This window comes from Festucalex cinctus, chromosome 1, assembly GCF_051991245.1.
Source record: "Festucalex cinctus isolate MCC-2025b chromosome 1, RoL_Fcin_1.0, whole genome shotgun sequence".
NCBI classification, from domain to species: Eukaryota; Metazoa; Chordata; class Actinopteri; order Syngnathiformes; family Syngnathidae; genus Festucalex; species Festucalex cinctus.
Window position 1 is genome coordinate 53,226,568 of NC_135411.1, and position 23,740 is coordinate 53,250,307.

General features: G+C 39.2%; 1 protein-coding gene across 2 annotated transcripts; it reads right to left on the reverse strand.

Annotated features, from left to right (window-relative positions):
• Nucleotides 1-250: 250 nt before the first annotated feature.
• On the reverse strand, nucleotides 251-22,874 carry limd2 (LIM domain containing 2). 2 transcript variants are annotated; one of them, XM_077542136.1, is made up of 5 exons: nucleotides 22,656-22,874; nucleotides 20,043-20,239; nucleotides 5,650-5,691; nucleotides 3,663-3,799; nucleotides 251-2,635 (listed from the first exon to the last, which is right to left on the reverse strand). In XM_077542136.1, the coding sequence occupies exons 2-5, from the start codon at nucleotides 20,043-20,045 to the stop codon at nucleotides 2,476-2,478; spliced, it is 342 nt and encodes a 113-aa protein (XP_077398262.1). In that variant the 5' UTR covers nucleotides 20,046-20,239; nucleotides 22,656-22,874; the 3' UTR covers nucleotides 251-2,475. The 2 variants fall into 2 exon arrangements, with proteins under 2 accessions (XP_077398262.1, XP_077398253.1); XM_077542127.1 differs by lacking the exon at nucleotides 22,656-22,874 and adding an exon at nucleotides 21,820-21,892.
• Between the last annotated feature and the right edge of the window lie 866 nt (nucleotides 22,875-23,740).

Genomic DNA, 23,740 nt, shown 5'->3' on the forward strand with positions numbered 1-23,740 from the left:
TACAATCCTGGTGATTGGAATCAGCTTTTGTTAGAAGAGGGAAACCTCCAAAACCGGCAGGACTCCAGCCCTCGAGGACCGAGTTTGCCCGTCCCCTAAACTAAGATTAGAAATATGTGTAGCCCCAGTTAAACCTTCCAGCATTTTCTTTGATATTCTATAAAATAAAATGAAAATAAATAAATAGTGCTGGGAGAAAAAAAAATCTGGGGCAGACCCTGATTGTGGAGCTAGTAAAACTCGAGTCAAATCAACATCACCATTTTGTTTATTTTTTTCTCCAAAAGTATGAAAAAAAACAAACGAAAAAACCCAAAAAAACATGATGATCAAAATATTGAGGCGTAGAATGAGGGGTGCATCATATTTAATTACAAAAACGTGTGGGCAACCCAATAAAGGAAGAGTAAGAAGACTGCAAAGTGCAGTCCGGGCGTTCTTTTGCTTATAAGGCCACCTCAAACCATGGGTCAAGTGTGTGATACGTTTAAAAAATAAAAAATAAATCACATCGTCAAAACGAGGCATACATTTCAAAAGATTCAAATGCCATGAGAACAGAGATTTAACTTCTTTTTTTTTTTTTTTAAATGCCATCAATCATCTGACCAGAGTGATGTTCACAGATGTTGTACCTTGGCGAGTGACAACCAACAGACAAAACAAAGGACAGCATTTTCCACATACAGTACAATAATTTTGATTTTAAAGCATTCAAGGATTAAAAAGTCATCTCACACTCACAAACACACGCACATACACACTAACAGCAGAGTTAAAAGTATTATACATTATTTTGTGGAGGTGTGAGTGGGGCTGCTGGTTGAGCGGCAATGTGGAATGAGTAGTTTGCTTTTGGAAAAGGCATGATAAGGACATGAAGTCATAGTTAGTTCTAAGGCTTCGCTTGAAATAAAAAATAAAAAAATGCAAATATCTGTTTTACTGGTTGCAGCAAGCTCGATTCACAGTAACAAAATCAACCAAGTCATTCAAGTGTCAGTCAAGTCCCTAAAATTAGTTTTCTTTGTAATTTTCATACAACACAATACATTAAAATCCTGCTTAATTGTCGGTCAATCAAAAATGGAGACCGCAGATGGAGGCAACTTTGACTAAAAAGGCATAAAAAATTTTTTTTTTTTAAACTAAACAAAAAAAACAACATATGATTAACTACTCTTCCTCACAGACGAGCCAGCTTGTCATCAGCAGGGGGAGCTCTGCACCGGCTGTCACACATGCAGCATGCACTACTTGTTTTACGGAGAGGGGCACCACTTCATGAAGAAATAGGTCCAAGTGCCAACGGGTTAGGCAGAATCTTTGATCATCTATGCCAGCCACGTATAGTGACGTGCAGAAATTAAATGCTCTTACACGGCCACCTTGCATTTTGCAAAATTTAGATGGTGTGCCGTATGATGATTTTTAAAAGTTGGCAAAACACTGGGTTTGGGGAGGGTCATTTCACATGATTGGAATGATTCAAATGACAGATGGCACAAACGTGTGGAATAGTTTGGTGACTCCGGGCGATTGGTGGAGAGTGAGTAGTATTCACAGGTCACAAAAACCACAGCGCTATGTACAGGTACATTTACAAAACAAGCAATCCAATTGCTTGGAAACAAAAACAGATCATTACGGCATTAAAGGCCAATACAGTGGTTAAATTAAGGCCGTTAGGACCCACTCGTACCAACCACATGCAATTAAGACGGTTGACACGACAAAAAACGAGAATGTAACGCAAAAAAAAAAAAAAAGGCGCGAGGTAACTTTACAGTACCCTGTTTGGTACCCCGTCAGGCGCTCGGGACCGCTGCAGTTTGTTATTGTAACATTTTTGTATAAAATCCTTGGGTGACACTGCCAATAAAGAGCCTGGGATAGTTGACCTGAGTGTGTGTGTAAAATTGTGTGCCTACTGACGTGATTAAATGGGTGCAAATTATTCATGACAACAGATGTGGCCATCATCATTGACTGGAATTGATGATTGATGAAGTGCCCACCTTTTGGCGTGTGCTTGAGCACTTTCAGCAAATGCTTGATCATGTGAAGCCTCACAAAAATACACAGATTGAGAAGGATCGTGCGTACTCACTGCGATCGACAGAAGTAATCCTGCTTCACTTGGTGCTCAGTCCGTGTATTTTTTGTCTGTGCATTCGCTGAAAAGGTGGCCAAAAGGTGGGCAATTTCATCAATCATCAATTGCAGTCAACGAGGATGCCCACCTCTGCATAACAACAACAACAACAACAACAACAACAACAAGAACTAAAAAAAAATAAAAGTATTACAGCATGGTAACATTTCCCTTCTCGCCATAGCCGAGAAGGCTTTTGGTCACAATCAACTAGCTGGGAATAAACTAAAGAAGAACAAAACAGTGGTGTGAGTTATGGCCAGTTGGGGGGGGGGGGGTGTAAAACGCTAGGGGGCAATGATGTCACCATTTTTTTGTTTTCAGGCCGTCTTGGTTATGTTTTCTGTGTCCTTGGCGGCCCAGCGTTCTTTGTGCTGCTTGCGTCCAAAGCCTTCGTCATAATTGCCTTTGCTCGTGAACAGCTGCTTGAAGTGAGGCTTGCAGTAGAATTCACCTTGCAGGGCGGCAAAGGTTCCCAAGCTGCGGGTGGAAGAAGACCAATCACAACTAGTCGCATGGAAAAAGGAATATAGTTTTGCAACGCTATACACAATATCCCACTTCACCTACTGCATCCCCATAAAATTGCAGAATTTTTTGTGGAGAACATCTACAGTAGTACCTTGCCGTATGCAGTCGCACTATCGATGCTTTGCTTTGTGAGCAAAAAGTATGATTTAGGACTGAGCTTTTTACTCATGATGGGTCTTAAGAAAGTGAGCACTGAGAAGAAGCAGATGATGTTGATTAGAATGCCAAGTGCAGTTCGTCAAATAGAGAAGACTTTTAAAAAAAAAAAAAAAAATAGGCTCAGTGTGCTAATTTTAAGCTGTTTATTGCCAGGCCCAGTTGAAGTTAACTGTAAAAACTAAACAAAGATTTGATATTAAAATTACATATTGTGTGCCGTTACAGTATCTAACCAAAAGAAAACTAGCATCGGTATCACAGTAGTTACAAACTGTTATTTGAATGCAACAGCACATACAGACAGCGTTTATAACAACACTCAAAGACATACATTCTTTCTGCTCTGTGAAAAAACACATATATGACTCCAGATAATTGCAATAGTCTCCATGTTTCATCATGAAACCTACATGCATTATTATGTATGTCACATACTAGCCAAGGCATGCATGCTCAAACACAGCACACACTACATTTTATTTAATTATCTTATTACTGTATGTTTCTACGGAGCATAATACTATGGAGTGCTATTTTTATTATTAAAAAGCTGTTGTTTTTTAATATACATGAGGAAATCTTGCCGGCGAGGAGTATTTGCAGCACACAGCACCTACAAATACTGTCCAGCATGCTGTATACATTTTATGCTTGTTTAAATTCAATTTCATGTTCAAAAGGTGTGTTTTAACAAATTGAAATGTATGGGTAGCTAAATCTTGTAAGAGGGATACAAGCAAAAAACAGTTTTGTTTTGGTTTTTGAATAAAAAACTAATTAAAAGGGGCTGCACTATGCCAATGAGGCATATGGTCACCTGAGTCTGGTGTTGCAGTGCTTGCAGCAGAAGCACGAGGAGTGGAAGATCCGGTTGTCGGCCACCAGCCGCTCCATTGGATAGACCGTCTTCTCGCAGGACGAGCACAGCTCCTTCTGCCCCTTGAAGCTAAAGGACTGACCACACAGAACGTTACGCACCGGAGTGACATCTACATGAAAGACATTCCACTTATTTATACATTGAAAAGTCTTGCTGAAGGAACATGCGTCTCAATGCAAAGATTAGTCTTGTATGCTGTGTTGCAAATAAATCCAAACAATTTCATGTTTGTAAATAGGGTTGCAAAAATCCAGGGAATTTTCAAAGCTGGAAACTTTCTATGGGAAATAATGTATTGGAATGAGGAATTTACATAATTGAAGGTTCAATCAATGTTTTTAGGCAACTTAAATTTAGTTGTGGAAAATATATTTTAGCATGATTCAACTAAAACAGATTTCACACAAGTACAATTAATATGTCAAACCCTTTGCCTGAAAGGCTTTGACAAAAAATGCATAGTCTTGATTTAAGAAGCTTGAGGGAAGATGATTTTTTTTTTTTTTTTTTTTTTTTTTTTTAACTTGTGTGTCCAATGGGACTTTTTTGAGGCAGAGGACTTCAGGTTTTCTTTGTCTGTTTTTGGATAATTTTCTTCATTAATTAATAAAGTATTTGAGTCCTGCTAAAATTAAACCTGTTGCATGCTTTTTAATTGTATTATTGTGCATGTATGTATGTTTATGACAAAACAAAACTGTTTCTAATTATGCTCAATGATTCATTTCCATTCACCTTTCCAATTTGCAATATCCATCAGCTTAACTTCCGCAGAAATCTAACGGGAAAAGGCTGAAATTCTCAACTTTTGTTTTATAGTCATCTTTTGACCTGATTATCCAAATGTCTTCAGTATACAACAAAAACTGGAATTGACCTTGCCGTTCCAATACTTTCGGTATGAGTTAAGTGAGATACTGGCTGCGATGCCATGTTTGACAACACTTTGTCTACTGCATTCTGCGCATCTGTTCCGCAGGGGTTTTACCTGTGTACAAAATTCAGAGGCGGCCACCTCCACCTAATTTGCGCCCCACCTCCATCCTGAGCCGCTGATATCGCTCAACACAGTGCTCTCCAGCTGTGTTGATTGAGCTCGGCAGGAACGCATTTTAACTGCAGTTGCAGTGTTGTGCCATTATGGAGGCACTACATCAACAGCAGTGCACCGGAAAGACCTGAAGCAACAACTAAAGAAGAAACAGCTTTCTTTTCTTTTCTTTTTTTTAAAAAACTTTAATGTACCGAAGAAGAAACCGTTGCACACGCCCATTTCCTGGTTGCGAGGCAAAGGTGGCACATTCCACCCATCGCCAAAGTCATAAAAAAAACACAGTAGATACAATAAACATAAGTGTTTTACAAAAACACTGAACTATATTTACAATTTAATATGCACGAGTGGATTAATTTTTAATGACTGCAGTTAAGAAAAATGGCAAAAAATTAACGACACCTTTGTATTAATATAATTTCAAATTTCTAATCCTTGATCGTAAAATGGCTGCAGGAGGGCAGCCCATAATGGTATTGTCACCGCTGTGAGTACCATTACCTTAAAATAAGACTGGTATTGGCATCGATATTTGGTATCGGTAGTCATCCATCATAGTCAGGGTGATACCACCACTACCTCAATTTGAGCCAGGAAACACCCTGGAGCCGCATGCTGCTTCACAAAGTAAAGACAAGGACATGATTATCTGATGCAGAGGAGCACCAAAGTGTGACAAGAGTAAATAACCGCAGGCCTTATCTTGTCTGATTAAATTGGTTTTATTACGCAAGCTCATTGAGTCCACACTGCCTTCCTTGGCTCTGAGCACCAATGGAACATTGAATAGATTGATCCCAACCTCACCCCAGAGTCACGTTTGTGACTTTGCACAAAAAAGGACACACACACACAAACACACTTGTTTACCTTGGATCGCTGGACTGGTTTCTCCTCAGTGTTTCTGGTATCCTGAGAAAGAATACAAATGACAGTTTAAGCACAAATATGTTCTCATGGTGCCCTTATTATTTTTACCCGAATGTTAACTCCACTAAACCCCAGTCATCGCCCTCCTGTCTCCATCTGCCTCTTCACCCATGGGAGAGGATCTACTATAGTCTGAGCAGTCAAGTGACTCCAACAGGGGAACATTAGACACCAAGCCACTGGCCTCAACTGAACATTAACGCAGCCATGCACAATTGACAATAGGGCTACACGATATTTAAGAAAAGAAAAAAAAAACATGCAATATAGTTGTTGAATACAGCGATAGATATTATTGTGAAATTTAACATGTAATTTTACAGAAATTTTCATTCATGAAAGAACTACATTTTTTTTTCATGCAGCAAAATAAGCAAGCTCAATGTATTCTTAATTAATTTACGAATTACCCTAGGTAATGTTCAACATCCAAGTTTGCATCTGACTGGTTAAATTCAGATAAAAACAAACAATTCCACATAAAAAAAAACTTATTACATGTTTTTGCAATATGCATATTGCATGGGCCAATATCGCAATATTAATATTTTTTCGATATACTGTATCGCACAGCCCTAGTCGACACTGCCACAGCCATGTACAATCGAGTGGACGTAACTTGGGATGCACAAATACCCCTTTTTAGTATTTAAATTTGAGTACTCGCTAATACCACGTGCTGATACTTGGTAATAATGCATCAGATTTATGTACAACTTTTCTGGACACTTCACAAATTCATGCACTCACACATTCACACTTGTGACGATAAACTGCATAATTATGTAGCCACAGCTGACTGACGGAGGCATGGCTGCCAGTGTGCTAATGAGACGCAAAATCCAAATTTTGACCCACAAACTGCAATGCAAAACCATTTATTTCGAGCCTTGCACAACTGTAGGCGGCAGTGGTTCTCTTATTTTGTTAGTGTGAGCGAAGAGAGTACCGCAAAATCCTGTTTAATACGCACCTGTGGATAGTACGCCCCCTACCAAAAATCACCATTAACTCTCAGCCATTTTCACTGAAGCAACCCCCTTTGCTCCCGGCTGTTTTACGGAATTTTGACTGATTTTGCAAGGCCCACAGAATATTGTGCTCTATTGCTATAAAAATATGGAATCTACCAAAAGGAAGATTAGTGTCTTCTTTCATCAGGAAAAAAAAAAAGAAGTATATTTCAATCCGTTTCCGTTTTGCAGCATTATTTGCCGTTTCATCATTATTCAAAAATCTGTTAAAAAAAAGAGCTTTTTATTGCAACATGCCCCTGGTTGATCTCTTATACTCTGCTTCCACCTGTTGGCTATGTTTTGTAATAACCATCGCTTTAAGCGTTTTCAGGTCAGAGGCTGCATCAAAGCTTTTTTGGGGGGGAGGACCACGGCAATATTTAAAAACATGCTATTTTAATGAACGTTTTTGGGAGCAAATGAGTTCAAACCATATTTTCTCTGTACTCGTGAGTTTGAATAATATGGTCCACTAATCTGCTGGCATTCTTATCTTAATGGTTCTATGTCAGTATCTTTCATGCAGAACAACCACAAGGGACGAATGTTGGCTTTGATAGGTTGTGCGACAGGTCAAATAGATTTTACTCGATTGGCAAGTGACACCCTTCATCTAGTGTACAACTGCAGCTAATGAATTATTATGTGTTACGCCACTGCACTTTAGGGAAGCTTAAGCCAAAGGTAAAGCCAGAGGGGGTCAATGCTGGCAAATAGTAACAGAGGCACGCATGCTACATGATGGACCCGTCGGAATGGGCGGGCCTTGGGGGTCCGTGCCCGCCCTGGCAGTCAGCCATGCCCGCCCTAGCTGTTTTTAAGATGCCTCGCCAACCAACTATTCTTCCTATCAGTCACGTAAACTTGCGGCTTCTGTTTCAAGTAAAGCATGGCGTGCCAGCCAACCACATACCTCCTTTCAAGTTTGGCTTTGATTGACAGCGAAAGCTAACCAATGACAATCGGGATCGGGAGGAGTGGGGCGGGGGGAGACGCGCTCCGGAGACGCATCAAACAAATATACTTCCGGGTTAGCGAGTAGTCCCGGTGCGCGTTCGCCCGCCGGCCCAATGACCGAGCAATGAGCACATCATGCCGCTGTAATGGGAGCCGCCAAACGCCAAATTCCGATCCAGGATGACAAAATTGCAACGCTGTTAAAATTAAAACGTTAACTCTGGAGATTAATTTAAATTCATCAAAGCGTGATTTTTTTTCTAACTCAGTTAACTCAGGGGCCTATTCACTAAAGGGTTGCGTCAACTTTGCACCGCGCTAACCGGCAAAAATGGAGCAATCTGGGAGCACCTAATTCACTAAACACGCGCAGATGGGGAAATCGTCACTAAGTGGTCTGCCGAACAGAATGCGTCACGGTGCGCTGGCGTTATTTGCGTCTATGTAAATTAAGTAATTTGCATAGATTTGACGCAAAACATGCCCACCCCAATGCAAATGAGACTGATATGATATGCAGCGACTAATTCACTAACGCCAGCGCAAGTAGCAACACCGCATTTGCAAATAACGTTTTTGGAAAGCATGTATTAATTGCTCCAACCTCGATCATGACAGCAGTGCGTGCCATTTGCTGGACAACTTCCAGGGCAGATCACGCAGAGAGGAGAGAGAGAGAGAGAAAAAGAGAGGGAGGGGGAAATCTTTCTAAGTTTGTTTTAGGACACATAACGTAACCCGGGCTGATCAGCAATGGTGGGGAGGCATTTTACGATCATGCTTACGTGCCAGATGCATACTGTACGCCCACGCCAACCTCTGAAAATATTTTTAAAAAAACAACGATCGCACCAATAATTTGTATTTTATGAATGAATGAATGAGGTCATCGTTCTCTCTGCTCTGTAGTTTAATGGCCCTATAAACGCTCACTCAGTCCAACCTCGCTTTCTGATGTCATCTTTCTCGCAACTGTTACTATAACAAGCATGTTCTTGGCGCAAATCCGTTGCCATGTGTGGTAAATCAGGTGCAAATTTGCTCCAAGCTGTCAGTTTTGTGGGTGTGTTTGCGCCGGTATATGATTAGAGCAATATCCTTAGTGAATGGGTGGGTAACTGGGCGCAGACTGCAGGTGCAATTGTGGTGCAATATTTCGCGCTATTACTGGACGCAGCGCATTCTTAGTGAATATGCCCCTCAGTGTGCAGCCAAACTTTGAAGAGTCACTGGCAGGAACATGAATAAACATGGACTAAAGGTAATTTTACTTTCTGATTTACTTGCTTGGTGCTTGTTGGAGAACTCTAAAGTGATTTGCACACTTTGCAGAGCCAAATTCAAATAACCTATTAGCAGGGTTGGAGAATCCAGGTCCAGAAAATAAAAATACTGCCACAGATTGGCTTTAGCCACAGGTGCTTCTACTTAAATGGCAGATAAAAAAGCTCATAGAGCTTACGCCCACTCGAAAATTGTTACGTAAAAATTGTCGGGCGATTTCCAATCTTTGACAGACACGTGAAGAGAAAAAAATCACGAGTTACAGTTTTGAACGTACCGTGTGTGGTGTGCAGCCACACTGCACAATCACACACCCCACAGGAGCCGAGTTCATTCAAGAATGTGACGGGAAGTCTCCCAAAACCTCTCGAGATTAAACGTAGCTTCCGAGTCAATCCTGGTTTTCAGCCGAAAAAGCGCCATAAAAAGAAAATGTGTTGTTTAAAGGAGTGTAAATGGGAACTGGCGAGACATCGCTTGCCCTCGCCTCGGGGCTGGCGGCGCGGGTTGGCGTCCCACCCGGAGATGACCTGGTTATCGGTATCGACCATACAAAGCAGGAAATTATCGGTTATCGGTATCGGTTGAAATTTTTCATATCGTGCATCACTACACAATATTGTAAAAAAAAAAAAAAAAAAAAAGAGCTCATACTAAAAAAAGCACAATACTGTGCTTTTGTACATAACATGAATGCATATAAACCACCTACAATCTCTAATAACAATAGTGAGGCACTTGTTAATGCAAGCACGTATTGATCGCTTCACAAGCAAATTAGGTCCCACTTCAGCTGACAATTAGCATAATGTTAAAACATAGAAGACACATCCCTAATGAAAATTAAATTGCACTAATAAACTAGCCACTAGAGGGTGCTAGAACTGCACAAATAGAAATCAACATGACTTTTTTTTTAACAGATGTGTTCCTTTTAAATATTGTGAACATGACGACCACGATATTGTGGCACTTTTAATATGGCCTTATCGTTACATCCCTAATACATAGTAATGCGGTACGGACCCACACAGTCACGTTGCAGTACAAATTGAGTTGAGTTCTTTTTTTTCTTTTTTAGAAATATACTAGGGATGCACGATATTTATCGGACCGATACAATATCGGCCGATATGGGAAAATATGACGTCATTTTTGATCGGCCCGATATGTACATTTGAGCCGATACGAAGGTCCGATACATCTATTAAAGTCTGTACACTGTTTGCAACGTGAGGACCCTACAATACACCAAGTCGCGCTGCTTACATCTTGTACAGTCCAGGTCGCGCAGATTACATCGTCTATCACGCCTCTCGCTCTTGTAGACCGGCATCTCAAAAAAAAAAAAAAAAAAAAAAAAAACGGCTTACCCGAAGCTTGGTCCGCCTCACACTACTGTCTAGACTAGCACGTAGCAATCAACATGTCCTCCTCACCAGTGTGGTGTTTTTTCTTCTCCATGGCAGAAGATCAAAACATTTTCAGCAAGGATTCGAAGAGGGGGAAAGAAGGCTTTTGCTCACCTGAAAATACTTCATCATGGCAGAGCCGTTTTGAATGAACTTGAAGGAGGCACAGAGGGAGCAGCTAATGTTGCGAGGCTAACGGCGCTAAGCTAACAAGCCAGCACCAACAAATCTAATGGCGGAATGACAATTACCATCCAGATGACTTTTGGCAAGCACAGAGGAGAAAAAGTGGAGTGGAGCCGTTTTGAACGAACTTGAATGAGGCACAGCTGCAGCAGCTAATGTTGCGAGGCTAACGGCGCTAAGCTAACAAGCCAGCACCAACAAATCTAATGGCGGAATGACAATTACCATCCAGATGACTTTTGGCAAGCACAGAGGAGAAAAAGTGGAGTGGAGCCGTTTTGAACGAACTTGAATGAGGCACAGCTGTAGCAGCTAATGTTGCTAGGCTAACGGCGCTAAATTAAGAAGCCAGCAAGACAGCAGCAGCAAATCTAAAGCCATTAACGCCAAAGTTATGGCTTTCATAGCGTTAGACAAGCAGCCATTTTTTTTTTTAGTTTTTGTAGCTGACCCGTTTTTTTACAAGTTAATAGCACATTTGGAGCCATAGTTGCATCCTCTGATTGATTGACAAGAATGGACTAACACTACACGTTAAGTCTCACCGCAGTTCGGGGTAGGGGTTTTCAAGGATGCGTATCATATGTTATTTTATGTTTAACTTTTAAAGCCAAGCCAAGCACTGAACTAACTATTTAATGCCAGATACTGTCGGCTGTAACCAAGCCACAACACAACATGCAAATGTAAGCAGCTTGCTTCCTCTTTATTTATTTAGTTATTAATTAATTATTTTCCAGTCTGTGTTTCTCCCTCATGGGACCACGGGAAACAACATAACCACCCACGCACCCACAATGGTTGCTGCAATACCAATTTTGTCTATTTACTTGATTTCAATTTTTTTAAATTAAAGGCGCAGTCTGCCAGTTTCACTCAGGAAAATGCACTTTTTAAATACAGGATTTAAACGAACAAATTACTTCTCAATTTACAGATCTGGGCTTTTCTTCACATGTGGGGGTGATTTCGTTCTAAACCCCTACCCCCCCAGCTTGTATTTTGTCATTTTGTGTTTGTTTTGTAAACAGCGGGACGTTTCTGTGGAAAGACAGTCTTTACACCCCTCCAGCCAATCACAGAGCGGGGGGATGGTGTGTCGCAAACTGGGCCGGGCGAACGTGTCGGCTGCGTGACGTCACTCCCGCGGCAATTTGAAAGCACACACGGATTTATTTTTTTTCTTCACTCACTCATTTACACTCGTAATCTTCTGTGAGTGAGTGAGTGAGTGAGTGAGTTAGTGAGTGAGAAAAAAATAATAATGCGTGCGTGCTTTCAAATTGCCGCGGGAGTGACGTCACGCAGCTGACACGTTCGCCCGGCCCCGTTTGCGACACGCACCCTCCCGCTCTGCGATTGGCTGGAGGGGTGTAAACACTGTCTTTCCAAAGACTGGGGGAGTGGGGGTTTAGGACAAAATCAACAACAAAGATTAACATAAACCCAGATGTGAAGACTGAGAGAAAGTTAAAGTGTGTACATCCTGTATTTAAAAGGTGCATTTTCCTGAGTGAAGCCGGCATACTGGGCCTTTAAGGTTGACAAATGTCAATGTATATAATTTTACCAAACGTTCACCGACCTCATCCTCATGCACTATTGCACTTAGGATTGAATAAATGCATTCCTATTGCATAATGCATATATACATGAATTTTTTGTTTTCCCAGATAAACCAGTTGTAGTTCTGTATTAATTTAAAAACTAACTTATTATTTTGTGTAATTATCTGTTAGCCATTTCCTATAGAAAATACACATTTGAAAGAGACACATTTGTTTGCTGTCATAATCAGAGCTACTAAAAAAATATCAGTTTTTCAATTCCTGGATGAAGAAATTGCAGATTATATGAAGGCTATATTAAATATAAAAAAACAAACGTATCGGTTATCGGTATCGACCATACAAAGCAGGAATTTATCGGTTATCGGTATCGGTTAAAATTTTTCATATCGTGCATCACTAAAATATTTTTTTTTTTCCTGATGAAAGAAGAGACTTTAATCTTACTTTTGGTAGGTTTCATGTTTTTATAACAATAGAACACAATATTCTGTGGGCCTTGCAATATCAGTCAAAATCCAGTAAAACAACTGGGAGTGAAGGGGATTGCTTCTGTGAAAATGGCATGGGAGTGCATGAGTTACGTGACAGAAAATATTTCTGAGCACTTTTGCTGTTGTCACAATGCCATTGTTCAGCCTAAAAAACGTTAGATTTAGGTTGAAGCCCCCCCAACCCCGTAATTTGTTTCTGCAGACGGGTTCTGCTACATGCTACTGCGGCGCCAACAGTTATGACTACACCGAATAGATTAACAAGAGGCACTTTCATGCAGAGTTCCACGTGGAAAAGCAGGCGGTAGGAAGAGCAGACACCTGTGTTTGGGAATGGGAGAAAAAGTCCACAGCAGACTATGTACAAAAAAAACAAAAACAAAAACATGTAAATTAGTGTGACCATAGAAGGGTGAAGAAAAGAGACAAGTAGAGCTGGAACATAAGACAGTTTTGGAATAATGCCTCCATTTTGATAGCAATATGTTAACAAGTGGAAGTGCTAGGGTCGATGGATTTAGGATTGCCCTATAACCAGGCACTATTTCTAATGAGAAGTGATCAAATGCAAACTTGCTATATTGTGTAGCAAGAACAGCACATTATCTACTTGGATTTTTAAGAACCAATCGATGAGTATTGTACACATACTAGCAGTTGGAACGCTAACATATAGCCTGAGTAGCCTGATGGAAACCTGCCTTACTTGGTAGTAGCCAGCATGCCATCTTGTGTTTCCTTATATGTACATGCAAGGCGCGGAAGCATGGCAGGAAGTTGTTACGACATGCCTCTTCCTCAGCTCCAGTCTCGGCTACGGTGCTCACTCAGCCAATAAATTAGGAACCACAAAGCAGCCGCTGGTGGACGCCATTGAGGAGAGACTGAATAGAAATAAAGCTGCTTTTTGTCTAAGCAGAACAAGGAGCACTTTCATTGCAGTCTGGCAGATACTGTAGAATGCACATCACTGCTACCTACAGGTCTGGAGTGGAACAGCGTCACTCTTCAGGATGTTTTAGTCAAGACGGGCAATGCTTTTCAATTAGCAGAGCTTCCTTGCACCAAATTGACCGCCATTTTGACTTGTGACGTTAGCTCAGAATTGTTAATAGTCTCCTGCGAATGCACAGTTTTCTTTTTTGGTCATAGGCTCTTGTGTCGGCTCACTGGGCCTTTTCCCCATTGCAAACAAGCTGTACAAGCTGTTTGTTTGTTTTTAAGTCATTTTGCTAGCTCGTGGATTTCATATTAGCATTAGCAACCGAGATAATTAGCATCTTGACATGCATCAAGAGTCTGTCATAGACGGTTGAAGCACTGCTATGATTCTAAAACACATATAAAAAAAAAAAGTGAAATTTCTAATGTTCTAATTGAAATTTTAGCAGTCTTAGTAGTGTATAATCACATCTTCCCTTCTTCCTCTTTACTATTTTACACCTCCTGCATGTCCCCAGAAGAGTGATGCGGCATTTTTGCAGAAGTGGCTTCCTGTCTGGGGAGCCTGCCAAAGTTCAGATAGAACTTCAGCCAAGCGTGCAGCTCTGTTGACGTTGGATGTTATTTTTATACGGAAGATAATAGCTATGCAAACCGACTTTACTCCTGATTAAAACATTGTAATGTCAATTGTGGACAGAATAGCGATGGAACTAACTCTGTTGAAACCAGTAACCTGCTTCTGAAAAGTTTCTCGTGTTTATCACGTGCAACAGGAATATTTCACAACTGATAGAGCAAGTCTCCCCCAGGTGTGGAATCCTTGAGTATAATGTCCAGCCCGTGAAGATGCAAAAGAGGAACATCTTGTAAGGTCACAGAATTATGAATTACAACAAAATATTACTAAAAAATATGTGTCCATAGCCATGCGAATGTTAAACGAGTGTCAATGAACAAACTCTGCATGTTTGACTTTTTTGTGAGACACAGCTAGTCTTATATTTTAATTAGGCATTTAAGACATTTGATTAAAAATATTTTAGGTCTTAATTTTAAATACCGGTAAAATGTAGTGGAAAACCTAAAAATCTCAAATTGCAGTCAGATTTAATGTTTGAAAATAAGTCTTAAATTTGATCAAAGTGGCCTTAAAAAAGGGAAGCCAAACAAAAATTAAAACTTTTCATTACGCTAATATGTTGTATGTTCCCCCACTCTTCTAAATGGTATTCTGATTTACTAGTATCGTGTTTGTGGAATATAAGTTGCGCAGCAAAATGACTAGGGGTGTCAAAAAAAATCGATTCGGCGATATATCGCGATACTACATCGCGCGATTCTCGAATCGATTCAATAATCGGCAGAATCGATTTTTTTTTTTTTTTTTTTTTTTTTAGGATTCACACCTTGAGCATGGAAGAATGTTATATGAACGGAACATTAAGCCTTAATATTTTATTTGAATGCTGTTCAAACATGAAACAGATTACAACCTCTATAAGACTGAAATTTCAGATAAATAAATAATACATTTTCATATAAATCTTACACTCTACAAGCTTACTGATTAGTATTTTCTAAATATGAATGAAAAAAAAATCGCAACAATCGACTAAATTCGTATCGGGATTAATCGGTATCGAATCGTGACCATTCGTATCGGGATTAATCGGTATCGAATCGAATCGTGACCTGTAAATCGTGATACGAATCGAATCGTCAGGTACTAGGCAATTCACACCCCTAAAAATGACCAATGATGGCATGAATTCAGAACACAGGTGAACGGTAATTGGTCGTTACCTGAGCCATTGAGCAAATGTGGTGTCATTTTTAAGTCCACAGCAAGTGGCAAAATGGCTGCTCACTGAGATGGATAAAAACTGGGGAATTTTGCTGCTTAACTCATATTCCACAAACACAAGACTAATCAGGAATACATACCGTGTTTTAGACGAGAGGGGGTGCATAGATCATATTATGCAAAGATTTTTTTTAAAGGTCATTTCCTTTAAAAAAAAAAAAAAATCCTAAAAAATTCATACATTTGATTAAAGTGACTTTAAAATGTCTTAAAACTTGATTGATGTGGTATTTAATTGGTCATAAAAGGCAAATTTAAGAGTTTTTCAAAGCTTTGTAAAGGCCACTAACATTTTTTCCCCCAGGAACACACTCAAAGCGACTAAAGCAGGGGTGGGCACACTCGGTCCTTGAGGGAGTCCTGCAGGTTTTGGATGTCTCCCTTCTCCAACACAACTGATATATGATCCGCTCATTAGCAAGCTCTGTATAAGCCTGATAACGATCCTGCTGATTGGAATCGGCTTGTGTTAACTTAGAAGAGGGAAACCTCCAAAACCCGCAGGACTCCGGCCCTTGACAACCGAGTTTCCCCAGCCCTGTTGTAAAGTTTTTAATTTGAATAGATGAAGGCTTGCAATTTTTAGGCTTTGTTAATTTTTTTGAGTCTATTTGAGTCGTTTCGAAAACAAAATAGTCATATAGTAACATAGTATATGGAAGAAAAATGCTTGCAATTCTCTTTTTTTTTCAATTTTTTATTTATTTATTTATTTTGTTTAATTGGGTTTGGATAGACACACGACTAAAGGTATGTTCAAGTTGCCTGCCTTTTGGCACTCCTTAACAAAAACATGTTTTCCATTTTAATTGTCTGAGACAACACTTTTGCTCACAAGGTGACAGCAGCTCCAGCATGTAGCTTTTGTCATGTAACATCCTTCCCCTTGTTTTGCCTGAAGCTATGTAGTCGATCGAATAGCACTCTGAATGTGGAACGGCAACATATGGCACCCACAGCAGGCTGGACAAATCTGTGCGCGTGTGCATGTGCGCGTGTGTGTCTTGACTCACAATTGTCTGTATAGAGTACTCAGCTCTCTAATCCTAACCTGGCAATAGCCAGATTGATATTGTGATTCACTCAAGGAAGTTCTCCACAATATCTGGGACTGCTCTACGGTGCTTTGCTCGGAAAGGCGGGCCATTCTGTACAATACTTCGAGCTGATTGGACGATGCGGATTTGTGCACGTTTGTTTTGACCAAATACAGACACCGATGAAAATGTCGTCTTCGTTCTCTTCAAAGTGGGGAAAACAAGCACGAACATCTTTACCAGCTAAAAATGCACATTCAACAAGGAAATTGTAATTCGTAATTCGTCCATGTTAGTTTTGTTTGTTTACCCCCGCGTCGGCACTGGCTACAGTTGCATGTCCCACCCTAAACACAATGTCGCTTTGTGATTGGTCAGAGCGGTGGAAATCAACGGGCTCGGTACAAGATTTATTCTTCCTAGTTTGTGAACTCACAAATACCGCGAGAATTCATCTTTCAGAGCAAGGTTACTCTAATCCTAGCAGGAAATGAAAAAATAACCATACATAGACGAGTGACTGCCTCTGCCAAGTGTAAGATATAGTGACAGAGAAAATGTATTCTGAAAGTATTCCCAGCGCTACAAAGCAAATAAAACATTTCATACCTGGGGTGTGCATCGCTCCAGAAAGACGATTTGATACAATTTGATACGTGAGGTGTATTTGAAAGTCGAACGACTCGATTCAATTAGACTCTGTGGGATTACAATTTGATTCAATATGGCACGGCTCAGTTCCAGAGGACATGATGCGATAATTTTTGTTGTCATTTTTTATACATTCAAATAAACTTGTCATTACTGTGAATGTATTTTCCATTTTCTTCTAAGATATATCTCTCCAATAAAAGACACGTATCTCGATATACATAGTTCCAAGTGGGATGATTCGATTCAGTTCAATTTGATGCACTCACATCTTTGAAATAAAAAAATAAATAAAAAACTATTTCTGGTTCAAATCAGTTTTTGTTACACCCCTAACATGTACATTAAGTATTAACAGACTTTGCTCAACAATGCAATTACAGCCTAAAGTCTTTTTGAACATGATGCCTCAAATATGGCACACCCATCTTGTTTTTTGTTCAGCATCACAGGAAAGGCTGTAAAGGTTTAAATCAAACAAAAATATAAATATATCACTTGTTTTTGTTCCCATTTTTCATGAGCTGAAGTCAAAATATCACGAAACCCCACTCTTATTTTTCCATAGTGATGTCAGATCAAGTTTTACCCCATGAGATCGGATTTTATCTGTTTCTTGTATGTTTGGTGAAACCATTTTAATTTTGCGGTAACATCTTGCCCAGATCATTTTTGGAAAAGAGAGCTTAAATCATTTTTTTTTTTCCAATAGGATTACATAAAATATATTGATTTGATCTGATTAAAAAGATGCACTGCCAGTTGTGCAGGGGAAGCAAATAAATGCTTCCCAAATCCAGGCGTGGAGCCATAGCTGTCATTGACAGGGCTTTTTATTTTAGTACTACTTTACTACAGTTTTGTATCATTTTTAGCAGCAAAGTTCCCAAAACGACAAAACGCTGTGGCAATGTTTGATGACACAATCGAACGCAGTGGCGCAAGTTGATGACGTCACACACACTGTCCCAATTCTACAATTTTCTCACGCTTGTAACCTGTGTTCTCGAACACGTCGTGCACCTCTATTATTCAGTGAACACTTAATTGAAGAGCGTAGGGTGTGTAGTGTGGGTATTGAGACCAGGGCATGACTGATTAATCCGCCGGAGATGATAATTCAAATATTTGCAATTATTTTCCCCTTAAAATGTTCTAATCGAAGAAAACCAAAGTTTCTGACGCTGTGAAAGTACCCTGAATGCCCCATTTTGCTTGCGAAGCAATAGCAAATTGTTTTTTTCCTAATTTCAATCTCAATCAAATAATCATGATTGCTATTTTTCCAGCCCAATTATGTACTCTAACCATATTATACAGTACAGCAGTTGTAAACAAGCAAGAATTGTTTATTGACACAAAAATCTACACAATAACCTTGTGTACTTCGTGAAATTTGTTGATAAGGTCAAACTATGGACTTGTCATTAAAAGCACTGACTGGTTTTGACTTGTGTTTAGATTTTTGTTGAATATAAGTATTGAGTTAGATTTATTTTATTTCCCACTTTTACTGAAGGCATCATCACTGGGGGGAGGTTCCAAAACACTTTTGTGTAGCTGTCACTCATGATTCCACGCCCCACTCAGGTGATACCACGCCCCCACGTAACATTCTGTTCGTAAAATAAATAATTAATTCAAATCAAAAGAATGACCGAAGCGAATCAAAATAAATTTTGACCAAAAAAATAACACTTTCACACACTTATTTTTATTTTGAATACATTTTTATATTTTGCGAAATTCAAGATCAACACAACAATTTTCAGTTTAAAGTTTTATTTTTTTTTTCAAGTACATAACTTTTGGCCCTAATTTAACTCAATTTCAAAAACGAGTCAAATATCCTATTTCTTTAATAACCTATCCAATTTCAAGAGTTAGCATTTTAGTGTCCTCTGATTGGTTGGTCAAAGCCAAGTTCAACTAGCAAAACATGTCTGTAACATCTGCACATAATACATTTCATAATTACTATAATTTGAACGCTTTCGCCAATTTATTCAATAAATATTGATTTTGAAGTGCTTGCTTCAGATGATGTGACACAATGGCATTTTTTTGTATATAGTATTGGCCAGTCCTGATGTGATGTGATAGCGATGGTGTTGTTAAAAGATGGACTAAGTCGGTTGGAATGGTACCAAATGAAGAGTCTGCAACTGTCACAACCATAGTAATATTAGGTACATATTTTGTAATACAAGAGGTGGTTTGCAACTGCACTCATTTGTTGTTTGGAAACAAGCGTTCCAATATTACCGCATGCACACGCGCACACACACAATAATAACCGCATAATTATATGACATACTGTCAATCAATCTTCAACATTTAACTAGGCGCCTGTTCCAAGTGTACCTAGTGTTGTGGTATGTTGTGTAGGACAGTTTTGTGTACGACGTTGTGCAATGTAAAGACGAGCTAGTCTGTCTCTTACAACACATCTGCTTACATTGTGTGTGGAACTGGTATTACAACAAAACACTTGATACATAGGAAAGACGACACAATGCCATTTCTCAAACAGTGTCGACAGGAAGAGGACGACTCGTTTTATTAATATGAAACACTGAATATTAAATACGCAATTTACTGTGGATTTAAAAGGCACCTTTTGTGGTAGGTTTTTAATTGACCGGCGAACTAGCTAACTTCAAGGGGCTAGTCGCGTGATTGGGTGTTTTTCTTTTTCTTTTCTTTTTTTTTTTTACGTTTTAAATGTGCTAGGAAAGAGAAATTTTAATTTTGCAAAATAAACTGTTTGCATCGAGCATCTTCCCCCCTCCCCGACCCGGACATCATCGCCTCACCTCCGCCGAACATAAAGGCATCGTCGCAGGGAGGGAAGAGTACGAAGGCGGGAGGCTAATGGACGCAGTGTGGGGGCCGGGCCGAGCCGAGCCGAGCACTCACCATCTGGAGGTCTTGCAGGGAGAAACTCTCACCGGTAAACGTGTTCTCAATTTGGAGCTCTCGGTGGCTTTTTGTTGAAGGCGATGCCGGTGAGCGTGTGTGTCAGTCTTGAATCTTCCTCTCTTGGCTTTCCCCAGCCAGGCTTTTTCTCCCCCGCCCCCACCAGAAGGATGTCGCACGCCATTGGCTGGATTATCCTTGAGAGGCGTTGACGGGAATCAGACAATTCAAACATCATATGGCTTTTATGACTTCAAAATCTATGATTTGTCATAATCGTATAAAATGTATTTTCATTCATCATTATTGATACAATTTAATGTAAAGCGGTAACGTATTTTGATCGCGCTTTTATATCGCTGCTGAACTTTATGATGTCAAACTGTGACACAAGAAACTAAAGACACGACTTTCCCCGCCTTGAAGTCGTTATACAGTGGTCCCTTGCTACTTCGCGGTTCACTTATTGCAGATTCACTGTATTACGGATTTTTATCTCCCCATTTTCAGTAGAGTACCGTACTCTAAAATAAAGAATGCTATGGCGTAGTACGCCATAGCATTCTTTATTTATGCTGCTATTATTGTCTTTTTTTGTAATATTTGAGTAAATATAAACAGGTCTTTCTTTCATTCAACACAATCTATTACATTTTTAATCAAAATATAGAATATTTAATTGGTAAAGTAAGAAACATGTATCATGAGAAGTTTTTTTTAGGGATGTCCCGATCACACTTTTTTGGACACGAGTCCGAGTCTGAGTCACCTCATTTTGAGATGACCGATTCCAAGTCCCAATCAACCTTGGCATTTTATAAACGAGATTTTTTTTCTCATATTAAAATTAATTAAATAAATAAATACATAACTTAATTAATAACATATTTAATTAATTATTTAATTAATTAATTAATTACTTAATAAATAATAATAATAAATAATAATAATAATAATAATAATAATAATAATAATAATAATAATAATATTTAAAGGTGCCTTGCTTGGCACTCAAGGACACCGTACACTCTTAGAGTGAATTAAGAGAGGGGAAAAAAGTGGAGTTGGGGTGTGGAAAAGCAGAATGTCATTTAAGTAGGGTATACAGTTTGAAACAGGTGTGTTTTGAGTTGAGCTTTAAATTGTGTAAACAAGTCTTGTTTCTGAGTTGAGGTGGTAATGAGTTCCAGAGGCGGTGAGCACAGCTACCCCAACATCTTAAATATGGTGAGTGGACAGTGGTTACATTAAGTTAACAATTTAGCCCTCTTTATTTGGCACATCTATGAGTAACTCAAAAGGCCATTATTAACCAGTATACAGTATTAATTTTTTACAAGAGCTTAATTTTTGAGAACCTACTGTAGTCGTTATAAAGCATGCTACTTAACACAAATTGATGGGCTACCCTAATGTTTTACTTTAGGAAGAAAAAATACAGTAGATATGTGTGAGTCAACTTCACAACAAACAAAAAGGCTGCGCTGACTAGCAGGGGTGAAAAAAATTGTCCAATCATGTTTGTTTTGATATTCCCCAATCTTTGTAAAGTAACTGGAATACTGCAAAAGACATTTTTGAAAAAATAAAAAGCTTTTATTTTTAAGCTATGATGTGTCCACTACAGAGGACATTTTATTTAAAACTTGAATGCTAGGCTCAATTACAGTTAAAATAATTCAAACAATACTTTAATGTGTTCTTAAGAGTCTTATAGAACACATGCTAACAACATTTAAAGCCTAAATCTGTTCAATAAAAAGTGTTATACACTTACTTTTCCTCTTCCATAAAAAGTGCTTGCACTGAGGGAAGCCATTTTCTTTTATGATGCAAAGGTAGCAAAGCCCCACCCCTACACATTTGGTATCATTGGGAAGCTCTGAATGGCCTATAAAGACCCTACCCTTCCAGTGTGACGTCACGTTGAAGTGCGCCTCTAGCGGTGGTGGTCAGCGCATCATTGCGAGTGAATTAGAAAACAATCAGTGTGAGCTACAAAATAGGTCAAATAGTTGATAAATCAGCTACCAATGCTATGGTGAACTTGTGCGCGGCCGACGGATGCTCTAATATCTCAAACGGAGATGAGATCATTCTTTCGGTTGCCGGCAGCGATGCTAAACCAGATGGAAGACAGTGAGGAGTGAAAGACAAGCACGATGGTTAGAGCGACTGCGAGCAAAACTACAACGCAACTGCTTTGAACCCACAAAAAGTACGAGGATATGCTCAGATCATTTTATATCAGGTAGTTTTTCTCTTTTTCATATACAGCTGGTCATAACATTAACCTCTGATTGTAAAATTGAGGCAGACGTGATGAATGAGCCATACTATCTTTAGTGAAACAATCATACTTTTTTTTGCATAAGTATTCAAGTCGTTTTGAAAAAAAAAAGTTAACGACTGAACACAATTATTACAATTAACACTTTAACTTGTGCTTGATTTCTGCTGAGGAATGTGTAGTAAACGACGTTTGTTAGCAGCTAGCAAGCTTAGATATCTCGAAGACTTCGATATACAGCAAGACGACACAAACGGTTTAATGAATGACAATTTACACCATGAAAGTAGTGATTGACACTGTTTCAACTAAAAACAACTTACCTTAGGCTTCCACTTCCACTTTGCCCCCCAACAAACGAATTTTTTTTGTAGCTAGCAGCTCCAAACGACTGGTTTCAATGAATCGCAGTAATGTAGTGTCCAACTCGAGACATTTTTTGTGACGCTTGACATATTTCCCACCTTTGAACAAAAACGTTCGCCGAAAATCAAGCTCTCTACATTCATTTGTTATGGGATGTTTGTTAAGTTTGAGTTCATGACCTGTTAAGGTGGCTTCACGACCGTGAGGTCAAGTGTCTGTTTTGTACTTATATAACTATCATATAAGCATAATCTAGTTTCAACTAGTTTTAGGCTATGTGATGTCAATCTCCTTTAGGTGATGTCTGAACCTTTGTGATCTCGTCCTTTAGTCTTTTACTTGCTACAACCAATCAGATCGATTCACTGTCTGTAGGTGCAGTCTGAGAATTGTGTGTGTTTCGCCGGATTATTACTTTCTGTTCTCTGTGCAACTCTCTTTGTTTCTTGTCTTGTCAATTTTGTTCTACGCCTCTCGATGTGAATAAATAGTTAAAACCTTATTTGTGTCTGAGCTTTGGGATCCAACGTTCAGCACATGACACACCCAACTGTTCTTTACTTTTCATCATTTTAAAAATGCACACTACCTTTTTTCTCCCAACATACCCCCATGGGCACATATTCTTATACCTTCTTTTGAAATAATTTTATGTTTGGATATTGTTTTAATTCCGCACCCATTCAACACTTTCACACCACAAATTGACAGACTTTACCTATGTGCGTATGTTTAGCGCTTCGAAATTGTGTTGACCTCTGAAATCATAATTCCCATTCTTATTCTGAAAAAGATTTTGAAAGTTTTCCCAGTTAAACAACTCATGTTTGACCTTGTTCATGAGTTGTTAGAAATGTAAATTTTAATAGATTTTGCAAAACGTGAATGTGTTCCATGTGGTCTACTTAATGGTTCTTAAGATTCTTTTTGACTAGAATGAGTTCTTGTAGTAGTTTCCGCAGAACTCGACACGTTGTAAATACTGTAAAACTAGGGAAAAGTATAGCGTGTGGAGTGAATTATAATCTAGCCTGTCCTTGGC